This window comes from Lolium perenne, chromosome 4 (genome assembly GCF_019359855.2).
Source record: "Lolium perenne isolate Kyuss_39 chromosome 4, Kyuss_2.0, whole genome shotgun sequence".
NCBI classification, from domain to species: Eukaryota; Viridiplantae; Streptophyta; class Magnoliopsida; order Poales; family Poaceae; genus Lolium; species Lolium perenne.
The window spans coordinates 11156430-11173210 of record NC_067247.2 but is presented as its reverse complement, the minus strand read 5'-3'; the positions used below and the strand labels follow the sequence as shown (position 1 = coordinate 11173210).

The following is a 16781-nucleotide window of genomic DNA, read 5'->3' as shown; positions in this document are numbered from 1 at the left end:
AGAAATCTTTGTATGGTCTTAAACAAGCACCCAAACAATGGCATGAGAAGTTCGAAAGAACTTTGACATCTGTGGGCTTTGTTGTTAATGAAGCCGACAAATGTATGTACTACCGCCATGGTGGGGGTGAGGGAGTTGTCCTATGCTTGTATGTGGATGACATACTGATTTTTGGGACAAGTCTCAAAGTGATTCAGGAGGTAAAAACCTTCTTATCTCAGTGTTTCGAGATGAAAGATCTTGGAGAAGCTGATGTTATATTGAACATCAAGTTATTGAGAGATGGGAATAATGGGATTACACTTGTGCAATCTCATTATGTTGAGAAGGTGTTGAGCAGATTTGGCTATGCTGATTGCAAATCTTCTCTCACACCTTATGATCCTAGTGTCTTGCTTCGAAAGAATGAAAAGGCAACTAGAGATCAATTGAGATACTCTCAAATCATTGGTTCACTCATGTATTTAGCTTGCGCTACGAGGCCTGATATCTCGTTTGCTGTATGCAAACTTAGCCGGTTTGTGGCCAACCCGGGAGATGATCATTGGCATGCTCTTGAGAGAGTAATGCGCTATCTAAAGGGAACCATGAGTTATGGAATTCATTATACCGGGTATCCAAGAGGACTTGAAGGGTATAGTGATTCCAATTGGATCTCTGATGCTAAAATGAAGGCCACAAGTGGATATGTTTTCACTCTTGGTGGTGGCGCTGTTTCCTGGAAGTCTTGCAAGCAGACCATCTTAACGAGGTCAACTATGGAAGCAGAACTCACAGCATTAGATACAACTACCGTCGAAGCGGAATGGCTTCGTGAGCTCTTGATGGACTTGCCTATGGTTGAAAAACCAATACCGGCCATCCTCATGAACTGTGATAATCAAACTGTGATTGTCAAAGTGAAAAGTTCTAAGGATAATATGAAAAGTTCCAAACATATCAAGAGGAGATTGAAGTCTGTCAGAAAACTGAAGAACTCCGGAGTGATAGCATTGGATTATGTCCAAAGTGCTAAAAATCTGGCAGATCCTTTCACAAAAGGACTATCAAGAAATATGATAGACCTTGCATCGATGGAGATGGGTTTGAGACCCACTTGAGTTGCCGAGGGGGTAATCCAACCTATGTGATCGGAAATTCCGTGAAGTAGGACCTGGGAAAACAAACCGGAGTAACTGAGTTGAGAGAAAGTTTAATACTCCCACTCCGCTGCAGATGCAATTCTCTCATAGCTACTGTAAGGCAGGTTGACAATGTCTTAATGTGTTCTGAGCGGCTCTTAATGAGCGAAGACGCTGTCCTACAGGGCGATCTTTGAAGAACACACCTATATGAGTGGCACTACTGGTCATAGTGTGGGAGATTTGGGTGAATCTCTAGTAAGCTCATGAAAGGCCGAGGAGTATGACTTATAAGCTCCACCCGAGGGGAAGGCTATGGCAGCCAAGTACCGTGCCGGCATTGAGCGAAACTTGCTGCACAAAGACTGACAATTCAAGGCATAGTCCATTGTTCAGTTGTAGTCAAGCGTAGCACCTTGCCTAAGTGGAAGTTCAACTTAACAGTCTCCACCGAAGTGCAGGTATATTAAACAGTGAACGGAACTAATGTGTCATCTGATGTGCATATGAGATCTGGTGGGGGATTGTTGAATGTAGATGGGCTGCAGCCCAGTAAGGCAGCCCATGTAGTCTACAATTCCTGAAATCTCAAGGCCCATCACGTTGGCAGCTTGGGACAGCCTTGGGGGACAAAGTTTAGTCCCACATTGCTAGTTGGGAGAGAGTTGGAGTGGTATATAAGGGCTGCTGTTCTAGTCATTCCAAGTGAGTGAGAATAGAAAGAGCCCTCGCGCACTCCTCCTCCTCCGCCCGCCCCGCCTCGCCTCGTCACGCACGCACGTCGCGTTTTGTGACTCGAGTTCGAGTTCGAGACACACTCAAGGAAGCCTAAATTTTTGCTTGGTGCACCAACTGTGTTGGGTACGTGTCGGCCTGCATGTGCATGCTCGCCGCGTGTCCCTGGCTTCCTACGCGTGTCAACGCGGTCGGGTCGGCTTCCTCCCAGGCTATACAAGGAGACGATCAGATCTGGAAACAGTACTCTTAGATCTCTCTCTCTCGCGAAGTTCCTTTTGCTGCGCTACTCTCTAGTCTTCCCCATCCCGGCGACTGCGTGCACAGCCGTCCGGGAGAGCAGGCCTCCGAAACTCCGTCCGTTGAGATCCTGCACCGGGAGACGGGCGATAAGGTTTTTGGGGAGCGTCTCGGCGCGATCGCTCGCCATCGTTCGTCCTCTTCTTCGACGACCCGGCTGCTTCATCGACAGATCCGACTACACCATGGGCGACATCAACAATACCCATGGTGGTGGTGCTGCTGCTGCTGGTGCGACCTTCCCGGTCGCGATGTACGTGCTTTTCCTCTCATACCTTGCACTGCTACTTTTTCCATGTTCAGATCTGATGCATGTGCTTAGTCTGATGAGTATGGTTAAGTATGCTTGTGCATTTGTAATGTTGCGTTCGGTAATTAAACTCACACGGAAATTGCCTAATAATCTAACAATCCAAAAACCTTATATGCTTAGGCAATTTTCACCGTCTGGTTTTGCTGCTGCGCTTAAACCGAGCCCGTTTACGGGATCTCATTTCAAGAGATGGCAGAGTAAGACCCTCTTGTGGCTCACTTCTATGGGCGTGCACCGTGTTGCGGAAGGTACTCCCAGAGGTCCGCTTACTCCTGAAGAGGATAAAGCGTTCGGGGATGCCACCGTAATCTTTGTGGGTGCCGTCCTAAGTGTGCTTGGAGACAAGTTGGTTGATGCTTATCTGCACATTCGAAATGGGAAGGAACTGTGGGATGCACTGGACGCTAAGTTTGGTGCTGCCGATGCCGGAGGTGAACTGTATGCTATGGAGCAGTTCAATGACTACAGAATGGTTGAGAACCGATCTGTAGTAGAACAGGCTCATGAGATACAGATCATGGCAAAGGAACTTGAGCTCCTCAAGTGTGTGCTACCGGACAAGTTTGTCGCGGGATGCATTGTCGCTAAGCTCCCCCCTTCATGGAGGAACTTTGCCACTTCCCTGAAACATCAGAGGCATGAGTTTTCTGTTGAGAATATCATGGGCTCTCTGGATGTTGAGGAGAAGGCGAGGGCAAAAGACAAACACACTGGAGGAACCGAGGGACGTTCTGCTGCCAATATGGTGCAGAAAAATGCCCACAAGTCCAAGGGAAAGAACAAGGGAGTCTCCCAGACTACCAACTTCAAGAAGAAGGGGAAAACGGAGAAGAAAGATCCTTGCTGGGTGTGTGGCGAGACTGGCCATTGGGCCAATCGTTGTCCACAACGCAAAGGAAAGAAATGTCAGGCTGGACAGAACTCAAATTCTGTCAGCATGGTCATTGGCAACACAGAGGAAGGAACTACAGGGTATGGTAATATGTTACCTACTGTTCTTTCGGTGTTTCAGCCCACGGAATGGTGGGTTGATACAGGTGCTAATGTTCATGTGTGTGCTGACATCTCCATGTTTACCTCTTATCAGGCACGAGGTTCCTCAGTAATGATGGGGAATGGGTTACATGCTACTGTTCGTGGTGTTGGCACGGTAGATCTGAAGTTTACTTCGGGAAAGATCGTGCAACTGAAGAACGTGCTGCATGTCCCTTCTATCAAGAAGAATCTCGTTAGTGGCTCCCGTCTTATGAAAGATGGGTTTAAGTTGGTGTTTGAGTCCAATAAAGTTGTACTGTCTAAGTATGGAACTTTTGTTGGAAAGGGATATGAGTGTGAGGGAATGTTGCGTTTCTCTCTAGAAGACTTCTGTGATAATGTTGTGAACCATGTAAGCACTAGTGTTAATGAAACTAATGTTTGGCATTCACGACTTTGTCATGTTAATTTCGGTTGTATGACGCGGCTTGCTGATATGAGTTTAATTCCGAAATTCACCTTTGTCAAAGGCTCTAAATGCCATGCTTGTGTGCAAGCAAAGCAGCCTCGCAAGCCTCACAAGCCTGCGAAGGAAAGAAACTTGGCACCACTAGAGCTCATACATTCAGATCTATGTGAGATGAATGGCGAGTTGACAAAAGGTGGAAAGAAATTTTTCATGACTTTGATTGATGATTCCACTAGGTATTGTTATGTGTATCTCCTGAAAACTAAAGATGAGACTCTTGATTTCTTTAAAATCTATAAGGCTGAAGTTGAGAATCAACTTGAAAGAAAGATAAAAAGGGTTCGGTCCGATCGTGGTGGAGAGTACTTTTCTAATGAGTTCAATTTATTCTGTGCGGAACATGGTATAATCCATGAGAGGACGCCTCCCAATTCCCCACAATCCAATGGGATTGCGGAGAGGAAAAACCGTACTCTAACAGATTTGGTTAACGCCATGTTAGATGTTTCGGGTTTATCCAAGGAATGGTGGGGGGAGGCTATATTGACTTCGTGTCATGTCCTAAACCGTGTTCCAACCAAGAATAAAGAGATTACCCCTTATGAGGAATGGGAAAAGAAAAGACCAACACTCTCCTACCTACGAACTTGGGGCTGTTTGGCTAAAGTGAATTTGCCAATCACCAAAAAGCGAAAGCTTGGACCAAAAACCGTGGACTGTGTCTTTCTTGGCTATGCTGCCCATAGCATTGCCTATAGATTTCTTGTGGTGAAATCTGGAGTGGACGACATGAATGTTGGCACCATCTTTGAATCAAGAGATGCTACATTCTTTGAGGACATATTTCCTATGAGAGATATGCATGGCATGTCTAGTTGGGAATCTGATCCAATACATGAAACTCCTATGGAGTCTGATGAGGAATCTGATGATGAGAGTTCAGATTCTTATGAAGATAACAATGAAGCTCCCACAAGGAGTAAGAGACAAAGGACTGCAAAGTCTTTTGGTAATGATTTCATTGTGTATCTTGTGGATGATACTCCCACTACCGTTTCAGAAGCTCTCGCATCTCCTGATGCAGACTACTGGAAGGAAGCGGTTCAAAGCGAGATGGATTCCATCTTGGCTAATGGAACGTGGGAGTTATCTGAGCGTCCTTATGGGTGCAAACCTGTAGGATGTAAATGGGTATTTAAGAAGAAGCTTCGAGCTGATGGTACTATTGAGAAGTACAAGGCTCGGCTTGTAGCCAAAGGCTATACCCAAAAGGAAGGCGAAGATTTCTTCGATACCTACTCACCTGTAGCGAGATTGACCACAATTCGAGTACTACTGTCATTGGCTGCCTCACACGGTCTTCTCGTTCATCAAATGGACGTTAAGACGGCTTTCCTAAATGGAGAGTTGGACGAGGAAATTTACATGGAACAGCCTGATGGTTTTGTACTACAAGGTCAAGAAAGAAAGGTGTGTAAATTAAAGAAATCTTTGTATGGTCTTAAACAAGCACCCAAACAATGGCATGAGAAGTTCGAAAGAACTTTGACATCTGTGGGCTTTGTTGTTAATGAAGCCGACAAATGTATGTACTACCGCCATGGTGGGGGTGAGGGAGTTGTCCTATGCTTGTATGTGGATGACATACTGATTTTTGGGACAAGTCTCAAAGTGATTCAGGAGGTAAAAACCTTCTTATCTCAGTGTTTCGAGATGAAAGATCTTGGAGAAGCTGATGTTATATTGAACATCAAGTTATTGAGAGATGGGAATAATGGGATTACACTTGTGCAATCTCATTATGTTGAGAAGGTGTTGAGCAGATTTGGCTATGCTGATTGCAAATCTTCTCTCACACCTTATGATCCTAGTGTCTTGCTTCGAAAGAATGAAAAGGCAACTAGAGATCAATTGAGATACTCTCAAATCATTGGTTCACTCATGTATTTAGCTTGCGCTACGAGGCCTGATATCTCGTTTGCTGTATGCAAACTTAGCCGGTTTGTGGCCAACCCGGGAGATGATCATTGGCATGCTCTTGAGAGAGTAATGCGCTATCTAAAGGGAACCATGAGTTATGGAATTCATTATACCGGGTATCCAAGAGGACTTGAAGGGTATAGTGATTCCAATTGGATCTCTGATGCTAAAATGAAGGCCACAAGTGGATATGTTTTCACTCTTGGTGGTGGCGCTGTTTCCTGGAAGTCTTGCAAGCAGACCATCTTAACGAGGTCAACTATGGAAGCAGAACTCACAGCATTAGATACAGCTACTGTCGAAGCGGAATGGCTTCGTGAGCTCTTGATGGACTTGCCTATGGTTGAAAAACCAATACCGGCCATCCTCATGAACTGTGATAATCAAACTGTGATTGTCAAAGTGAAAAGTTCTAAGGATAATATGAAAAGTTCCAAACATATCAAGAGGAGATTGAAGTCTGTCAGAAAACTGAAGAACTCCGGAGTGATAGCATTGGATTATGTCCAAAGTGCTAAAAATCTGGCAGATCCTTTCACAAAAGGACTATCAAGAAATATGATAGACCTTGCATCGATGGAGATGGGTTTGAGACCCACTTGAGTTGCCGAGGGGGTAATCCAACCTATGTGATCGGAAATTCCGTGAAGTAGGACCTGGGAAAACAAACCGGAGTAACTGAGTTGAGAGAAAGTTTAATACTCCCACTCCGCTGCAGATGCAATTCTCTCATAGCTACTGTAAGGCAGGTTGACAATGTCTTAATGTGTTCTGAGCGGCTCTTAATGAGCGAAGACGCTGTCCTACAGGGCGATCTTTGAAGAACACACCTATATGAGTGACACTACTGGTCATAGTGTGGGAGATTTGGGTGAATCTCTAGTAAGCTCATGAAAGGCCGAGGAGTATGACTTATAAGCTCCACCCGAGGGGAAGGCTATGGTAGCCTAGTACCGTGCCGGCATTGAGCGAAACTTGCTGCACAAAGACTGACAATTCAAGGCATAGTCCATTGTTCAGTTGTAGTCAAGCGTAGCACCTTGCCTAAGTGGAAGTTCAACTTAACAGTCTCCACCGAAGTGCAGGTATATTAAACAGTGAACGGAACTAATGTGTCATCTGATGTGCATATGAGATCTGGTGGGGGATTGTTGAATGTAGATGGGCTGCAGCCCAGTAAGGCAGCCCATGTAGTCTACAATTCCTGAAATCTCAAGGCCCATCACGTTGGCAGCTTGGGACAGCCTTGGGGGACAAAGTTTAGTCCCACATTGCTAGTTGGGAGAGAGTTGGAGTGGTATATAAGGGCTGCTGTTCTAGTCATTCCAAGTGAGTGAGAATAGAAAGAGCCCTCGCGCACTCCTCCTCCTCCGCCCGCCCCGCCTCGCCTCGTCACGCACGCACGTCGCGTTTCGTGACTCGAGTTCGAGTTCGAGACACACTCAAGGAAGCCTAAATTTTTGCTTGGTGCACCAACTGTGTTGGGTACGTGTCGGCCTGCATGTGCATGCTCGCCGCGTGTCCCTGGCTTCCTACGCGTGTCAACGCGGTCGGGTCGGCTTCCTCCCAGGCTATACAAGGAGACGATCAGATCTGGAAACAGTACTCTTAGATCTCTCTCTCTCGCGAAGTTCCTTTTGCTGCGCTACTCTCTAGTCTTCCCCATCCCGGCGACTGCGTGCACAGCCGTCCGGGAGAGCAGGCCTCCGAAACTCCGTCCGTTGAGATCCTGCACCGGGAGACGGGCGATAAGGTTTTTGGGGAGCGTCTCGGCGCGACTGCTCGCTACTGTTCGTCCTCTTCTTCGACGACCCGGCTGCTTCATCGACAGATCCGACTACACCATGGGCGACATCAACAATACCCATGGTGGTGGTGCTGCTGCTGCTGGTGCGACCTTCCCGGTCGCGATGTACGTGCTTTTCCTCTCATACCTTGCACTGCTACTTTTTCCATGTTCAGATCTGATGCATGTGCTTAGTCTGATGAGTATGGTTAAGTATGCTTGTGCATTTGTAATGTTGCTTTCGGTAATTAAACTCACACGGAAATTGCCTAATAATCTAACACATTACAACCATTTCAAGTACCGATCCAGCACATGTTGTTTATCATGTGCTCTTTGTTTCGACCCCCTGTCTTGCTAGACAAAGGGGAGGCTCTTCAACATCAACATGGGGCTTTTAAGCTGCTTCATCCTAAGTGATGCATTCCCCATCGATCTACATAGACGGTGTTCATGTTCAGAAGCCTATATATGTGCAGGATCAGTCGAATAGTACCCAATTATAATCTCTATCTTCAGTTTAGGGTCATTTTGTATACTTGAGGACTAATATGCCATGATTTATCTTGATGTCCTCAATTTGTAACACCCAAAATTTTGCATATCAACATCATAAGAGTGAAGGTGAGTCCCTAAACTGGGATATACGCCTCTTATGCCTTTCAAGAAGGCATAATACCAGCGAACAAGAATGCGGGTTGGAGAAGGTAGACCGTGTGAGGGTTAGATATGCACCCGTCTTCGGGGAAGAGGTGCTTGAAGATTTGGCCCGATCTTCACGATATAGGATTAAGGATGCAAGGGGATCACTAGCTGCTAGAAGCCAACAACAAAAATGACATATTATGATTGGGCTAAGAGGTTGCCGACTGTAGCATGTAATCCGAGACAATCGCATACCCACAATCAGCAATCTACCCCACACAACCGTGCTCCAGTCATGGAGCACAAACTAGGTGCAATCAACAAAGGAATCAAAAATTGTAACCCACACAACCACACTTAAGTCGTGGATCACGAATTAGGAGCAATTCCGCTAGGAATCATTAGAATAAGTGTAACAAGGTCTCTCCAATCTCAGAATGAGACTATGTCTTTGTCAATGAATCCGAAATGCCAAAAGTCATCTACTAGAGGAAGCACTAGCATATTTTACTAAGGGGCAACCTCCTGTTTAGGTGTGAAAGGAGGCAATGTAATTAACTGCCTTAGGTGCGAGAACACTTCGTAAGAATAGTCAACTTGAGAAGTTATCTAGGAGCTTCTTGGAAATTCATGAAACCTTGATAACTTGGACACCTCTAACTAAAATGGTCATTAATTTTGCTACACAACTCCAATGATGCAAGACTTTTGTCAGAAAGTAAATTTATGTAGCTTTTGTTAGTATACTCCAAATGCCCCGTCCGTTGTGCGTGTGTGTTCACACAAAGAAACAATATAAGCAATATTTAGTTCATTGGAAATACTTTAAAATTGTTAACTTTGTTTCTCCAACTGTGCGTTTCTTCATGGGCTCATAGGTTGATGGATATCTCCAATATATGTTGTGCCTGAGTTCAACCAACAACATTGGGGATCAAGGCATTGCCGTATCGTCGAGGTTATGAGATAAACTTAAGTTACCATTTACTTAATCACTTACTAGTTTGACACCACATCTTATGATAGGTTCATTAGTAGTTGCTATAGTGCCGATGACTAGGATGTCCTCGTTAGGGTTAGAATGAGGAAGACTATGATGAGTACGCTTTCCATCAGACTACCACCCACATGCCGGTACGTGGAGCAACCTCTCAAGAGCAAATGCGCCAAATACAAGAAATTAAATGTCGAAAACCCCTCATGGACTTATGGCAATGGTCACCCTTTAAATAACATAAAAAGAAGTCTGATTGGCTCATAGACCCCGTATCGCCTACGTACTTCTTTTTAGAGGAACCAGCTCCTAGATTGGTCAGCCCAGTACAAAATTGGGCCGGCCCAGCAGCTGAGAGAAATTCCACTAAAAATAAGCAGCTGAGACAGAAGTGCGGATGTACCGTAATTCCATCTTCCATCAACATAGGCTTGTAGTCGACGGTGACCTGGCCTTGGAGTCCTCTCCACCATAATTCCATCTTCCATCACCTGACCTCCGTTGCTTTGATGTCACGCATTGTCAGAAATTATCAAGCAAAGCAAGTCTAAAAAAAACTATCAATCAAAGGATTCATGTAATTCTATGCATGTGTTTTTTTTTACGAATAGGACAATGGCATTAAAAGAAACAATGAACAATACAAAGCACCCCAAGAAAAACGAAAATTGCAACGAGATCCTTGAGAAGCCCTTCAACTTCAACCTCCAGACCGTGTCGATGGCGCGCCACTGCTCCTCCCTGAGTCGGCTTGACGTTGTTGGTTGCGGACGGGAAGTCGCCGAACAAGTCAAGAAGACCACATCCGTTCCGAAAACGAAGAAGAAAGATGAACTGTCGCTGAAGCTCCTTGATGATCCGAAGATCCCCACAGCCAGACGAAAACCTCGAAGACGACACCACTCCCACAAGCCTCTTGACGTTGCCGCCGAGATGGGGTTGAAGCCAGGAAGACCTTATTGCACGAGGCGGCGCCACCATCACCTGAACGTCGCTCCTACAAACTTTGACCCTACAAACGAAGAACGGAACCCATAAAGCAGGGGGTGGAGCCCTCCCGCCGACGAGGGCCGCGATCCACCGCACCCCCATGGTTCGAAGGCCACAGAGGCGGGGAAGATCGGTAGCGGCGCCAGCAGGAGGCGAGGAGTCCTGGTCGTCTTTCGGTCAGATGCGATCTCCGTCCTTAAGAGCGAGTAATTTCTACGCATGCGTTTCAAAGGCTAAACATGTCTGTATATGTCTGTATATACAGTTCAATCAATGTGAATGTAAAGTTAGAACAGAGACTTGGGGTAACAATCTGAAGTTGTTGAGGGACCAATCGACTGATAGTATATACGTATGGTGCGCTGTCCAGTTATACTTGAACGCCACTTTTGTGCATAGTTTTTCTCCATACTTTCTGCATGCGTATTGTTCATATCTTTCCACTACGTACGCTAAGTAGTGGCCAGGTTGGTGGTCGTCACGTCTCCCATCTAAAATTCTTCTAAGTCTACTCATGTAGGACTTGTCGCGGTCGGTCGGATCGTCGATGTGAAGCCTGAACTCCAAAAGAAAATTAATGGCCGCCTCCATTGCTGTGGGTCGTTGGCCAACCCCCATTCCACTCTACGCCTTCACATCACAGGAAAAACTACACCACACTCTCTCCTTGAAAAACCAGTATTCCAAACTCCTTTTTCCAGTGTCCTCGGGCCTACTTTCCCTCACGCCTCCACTCCGGCGAGCCTATAAAACTTCACCGGCCGGTCCATCGCTAACCACCACCGCACCTCACACACTCTCTTAGCATATCTGGGCTTCTCCTGCTTATATAACTTCAGTTGCTACAGGCAGCTAGCGAGTAGTTGCTAGCAATACCGCTAGACACCGGCAGACAATGGCGCAGGGAAGAGGCAGTGCTAGCGGAGGTGCCGCCGTGGTCGTTGGCGTGCTGCTCCTCTGCGTGCTCCTCCACGCCGAGGTGGTGGAGTCGGCGGTGTTCAACGTTGGTGACCGCGGCGGCTGGTCCTTCAACACCAACTCCTGGCCTACTGGCAAGCGCTTCAAGGCCGGCGACGTCCTAGGTACATACTTCATGGAGATTAATACTTCGTAGTATGCTTCATGGAGATTAATACTTGAAGTATGCGAATTTGGGTGCAGTGTTCAAGTACGACGCGACGGCGCACGACGTGGTGGCGGTGAGCGCGGCCGGGTACAAGGCCTGCGCCAAGCCGGCGAGGGGCGCCAAGGTGTACAAGTCCGGCGCCGACCGCGTCACGCTGGCCCGCGGCACCAACTACTTTATCTGCAGTGTCCCCGGCCACTGCCAGTCCGGCATGAAGATCGCCGTCAACGCCGCATGATCAATCCGTCTATCATTGTCACGTCTATTATATGCATGGTGACGTGAATTATATGTACGGTGTGCTATTCTGATTTCGACTCTGGTCGCGTGTGCGCGTTATGCGTTTAATTTGTACTTTCTGATATATAGTAGATATGAATAACTGCTTATTTTTCACTTATATATTTGAATATGGTGTATTGGCCCATAATTAAGACTGTCGGTGTGACAATATCTCAAATCAGTGCCTGGTGTGGAAAAATCTGCGGAAACTAAATATACAAGTGAATATCGAAATCTTTGGTTGGAGGGCTCTGTTTGAGCTTATTCCATGTCTTGGAACATTGTTAAATAGGCACAGTGTGACATCTAGCGGATGTCTAGTTTTGCCTGGTCGGCTGAGAAGATATATATCATGCACACGATGTTTACATGCCTTCGAGCTAGTCAGATTTGGAAAAAGCTGGACGTTCAATCTGTACAAAGGGAGCATGGAACCCTTTGGGTGGTATTGGTCTATCAGAGATAGTATTGACATGAGCAGGGTACATTTGGTGAGAACATCGCCAACACGCCATCCAAACACCACATCGATCAACTCTGTCAAGTGGAGCTCTTGCTACTAACTAATGTAGGGCTCGGAAACATCCAGGACAAAGGAAGAAGGAGCCTCGGACTTTCCTGTCCGAGGGGGTCTTCAAAATCAATATCGACGTATCAATGTCAACGCCACTTATAGCAAGGATGAATGACGTGGAAGTGATGGCATTATGGTAAGGGACTTCCGAGGTAAATTCATCGTAGGACAAAGTAAAGCTTTTCATTTTGTGGCTGGCGTGATGATGGCTGAAGCATGCGCTATGCGGGAGGAACAAATAGATGGGTTGCAATCGGTTGATCATTCGATGAGATAATTCCCTAGTGGTTGAGATTATGAGAGAAGTGGACTTTTGAGCAACTTCAACAACTATCTTCCACGACTGCAACATATAGTTCTTGGGTTCAACAATGGTTACTTTTTTCGCAAATTCACAATTGTTACTTATGAGCATTGATTAAGGGAAGCCAATGCGGTGGCACATGAGCTTGCTCCAAATTGTCTCAAATCTTCTAGTTCTTGTACTTGGGATGATGATCCCACTAGCTTTATTTTGCCTTTTCTGATAAACAATGTAAGAAAATAAAGCTAGTCGAAAGGTATTCCCTAACAAGGACACAATTATCACATCCCAATGTCCAATAATATATTTCTCGAGCAAAATAATAGTTAGTATCTTGTTAATAATGAAGCTAATATTGAGTCGACCCGTGTTAAATATGTTGCTGGAATTACTGATAGCCATGCAAAATCTAACTGTATAAGACATACATCTCAAAAACTCCAAGACATACCTTATTGTGTGAATTAGCTAGTGTAAATTTACAAAGAAGATATTTAATTATTTCATTTATTTCTTACAAGCCACTGTTTATTTTAAATGGAACATTTGAAGTAAAATGAAGAACTAGGAAAACACATAACATGAATGTTAAAAATATTTACAAAAATTAAAGGTTTTTTGTAAATAAAACAAAAATTCATTGTATTCAAGAATATTATACATTTTATATATCTGTAGAAACCTTCTTGTTCTCCCTTTATTTTTGAGACAAACATCTCAAAAAGTCTAAGACATACCTTATTGTGTGAATTAGCTAGTGTAAATTTATAAAGATGATATTTAATTATTTCATTTATTTCTTACATGCCACTGTTTATTTTAAATGGAACATTTTAAGTAAAATGAAGAACTGGGAAAACACATAACATGAATGTTAAAAATCTTTACAAAAATTAAAGGTTTTTGTAAATAAAACAAAAATTCATTGTATTCGAGAATATTATATGTTTTATATATCTGTATAAACCTTCTTGTTCTCCCTTTATTTTATTTTATTTTTGTTGGTACAAATTTGAGTGGGATAACATATCAAAATCTGTAGAGCCTTCACACTAGAGGAACCACAAAATACATATCATATATAGTTGAGAGATAAATCTTAGATTTAAAATATTCTATGGAATAAAAACATATTTTGTATCAATAAGCAACTGTATTTGGTTTGTAACAAAAAAACAGTAAAGTGATGTTGTTCTTTGTTGGACAACATAGTAAAAGGAAACTATGGATTTTTTCTTTGATACCAACCGCATAGGATAATTTTTTTTAATGAAATTACTGTATCAAACTACTGCTAAATATGTTTAAAAAAACTGAAAAAAAATTCTAGCTGTACACCCGCATATTCTATGTATGCACACAAATTTTCGGAAAGAAGGACATTTTTTACAACTTGTGTAAAAAGACAATTTTCAGTGCTCTAAAAATAGCTTCTCACGAGATATTTATTTGTTATTTTTATGGAGCCTAGAAAAATGTCGTTTCCCCCACAAATTTTTGTGTACCAATATAGTATGTCCGGATGTAGACCCTGATTTTTTCAGATTTTTTAACATATTAAAATATATTTTCCATAATAGATGCACTTAGCATTCCCTCCATATTTGGAGGGGAGAAAACAAAATCGGAACCGGTCCTACACGTCGTACTCTACAAAAACAAAAGAGGGAGGCATAGCACGCACGGTCACGGAACCCTGGCATGCACACGAAACCCTAGCCTCTTGCGACCATGCTACCGCCGGCACCGGCGCAGCCCGAAGAAGTCGTCGAGGAGATCTTGCTCCGACTTCCGCCGGACGAGCCCGCGTCGATCGTCCGCGCCTCACTCGTAAGCAAGCTTTGGCTCGGCCTCCTCTCCAGCCCTCGTTTCCATGGTCGCTACAGCGACTTCCATGGTCCTCATATCCAATCTCTGGGATACCCCGTTACCGGAGGAAGGATACCCCATCCCACCTTTCGTTTCCACCACGAAATTCCGTCCGCGCATCCCCGACGATGGCTCATTACATAGGGAGTACGCTGTGCTGGACTGCCGCCACGGCCGCGTTCTCCTCAAGAAAAAGAATGCAGCACCCACGCAACTCGTGTTTGGGACCCCATGACAAGCCACCTGAGGAAGCTGCAAGAGCCCGGCTGCATGGTGGTGGGTTATGAACATGGCCATCTCGGTGCGGCGGTGCTCTGCGCCGTCGGCGGCTGTGACCACCACGCCTGTCATAAGGGCCCCTCTCGAGTGGTCTTCTTCTCCCTTCACAATGACGATGCTTCTTGCTACTTTGTCGCAAAAGCATGCATCTCCTTGCTGGAGACGAGCGACTGCAGCAAGCCGCCTCGCTCTGATTCTCATCCTTGTCAGTGGAGCCAGCCATGCGCCGCCCTTCCAATCGACCCCGTCGGGTTCATCCAGCCAAACCCCCCTATCCTGGCCAATAACGCAGTTCACTTCTTGCTCGGATATGAATACGAATCAAGGCACGAAGTTTACGAAGGCACCGTCTGGCAACACATTCTAAGATACGACCTGACCAGCAACTGCCTATCGCTGATCGATGTTCCGAAGGCCGCGTCTCGTGATTTTGGCGACTCTATGCTTATGGCGCAGGAGGATGGTAGTTTGCGGTTTGCTCGCTGGAAGAGGCTAACCCTCTACACGTGGTCAAGACATATGGGTTCGGATGGAGTTGCGGCATGGACTCGGCGTACAGTCATTAGTCTCAAAGACGCTCCGCCCGTTAAAAATTCCCCGGATTTTTGGAGGGTGAAAGGATCTGTCGAGGGTGGCGATATCATTTTCGTGTCCACGCAACTTGGCATTTACGAGATTAATCTCAAGACACTAGGCTGGAAGAAGATATGGAACAAAGCAAATTTCAATGCTTTGATCCCCTACACGTGTTTCTACAATCCACAAGGTATATACCCATATCTCTATTGTTTTCTGAGCTAATACTAACTCTTAAGTACTTGTATATGGTTTGTGTTTAACCAGTGGAACAACTAAAATGCTAGTAGATGTCTAACCAGATTGAAAGTTTAATTTGATGCTTCTATTAGTTGTGACATATTTTTTGTTTGAGAAAATTTTATGCACTATGTAAAATTCAAATGGCACCTAATTCTGCTCATTCCTACATAATTTAGAAATTTCATTTAGTGCCATATCATCTCATTTTTTCTGATCCATAATCTATGTGTGCAGAAATGGTGAGAGCTGCTGATGTGGCTCGTTGACAACATATGGATGGTTGAATATGCTTATAGGCTGCAGGGCATTCTCATCAACAAATTAAAAGATGCAAAGGCTGGGGCTCCCCAATTTTGAAAAAAATTCAACAAATTTAAAGATGCCCAAGTTGCAAGCTTCAAGGGTCCTTTCATGGATTATGTCACTATTTTGCAGCATAATGTGTTTTGGTACAATTTGTTTTGTCTTGGTTGCCGAAGATAATAAGATGATATTTGGCATCCAGTGACATCTAATTGTCAAACCTAGGGCCTGCTCCTTATGTGTTTTGAGTGGTTCGATGCTTTTTTCATGTGGCCTGCTCCTTATCTTTAGTGGCAATAGCATTATGCCAGATCAGCCAAAGCCAAATTTTGATTTTCAAAGGAATTTTACTTTTCCAGAGATGCTTAAAGGATCTGTCTCGACCTCCACCACTGATCTGCTTATACACAGATTTTACAGTGAAATTGCCCTTTTTAGTCCATTTCCATCTAGGGGAATCCTTTTCCTGAGATAATTGGGATTGATTCAATAACTGAAACAAGCTAGCCTCTTGAATAATCAAATCAGGAGGTAGCCATCTTCTGTAAGAAAATCTCCAACCCATACTGGCTGCATCAGCAACAGTGATGTGTTGTTCATTGCAGATATCAAACAGAACAGGGAACATCTCCTTTAGAGGATTACTGCTGCACCAAGAGTCTCCCCAGAAGCTAGTTAATTCCCCATTCCCAACTTTCATTCTCCTGCCACAGAGATACAGATCTTTAACTTTCAACATATCACTCCAGAGGGGAGAGTCTCCAGGTCTGTATTTTGCATAGTAAATGCCTTTGTGATTCAAGTATTTTAATCTCATAAAATCTTGCCAAGGACCAGTGTCATGCTCCAATTTCCACCACCATTTGCACATCAGACTGATATTGCATCTGGATAAATCCTTTACTCCCAAACCACCT

The 16781-nt window shown here is 44.6% G+C and overlaps 1 protein-coding gene across 1 annotated transcript; it reads left to right on the top strand.

The window, feature by feature from the left end:
• The first annotated feature begins 11070 nt into the window (after nucleotides 1-11070).
• LOC127291762 (chemocyanin) lies at nucleotides 11071-11834 on the top strand. The gene is made up of 2 exons (XM_051321080.2): nucleotides 11071-11390; nucleotides 11470-11834. Exons 1-2 carry the CDS (start codon nucleotides 11204-11206, stop codon nucleotides 11670-11672), a joined length of 390 nt encoding a protein of 129 aa, XP_051177040.1. The 5' UTR covers nucleotides 11071-11203; the 3' UTR covers nucleotides 11673-11834.
• The last annotated feature ends 4947 nt before the right edge of the window (nucleotides 11835-16781 follow it).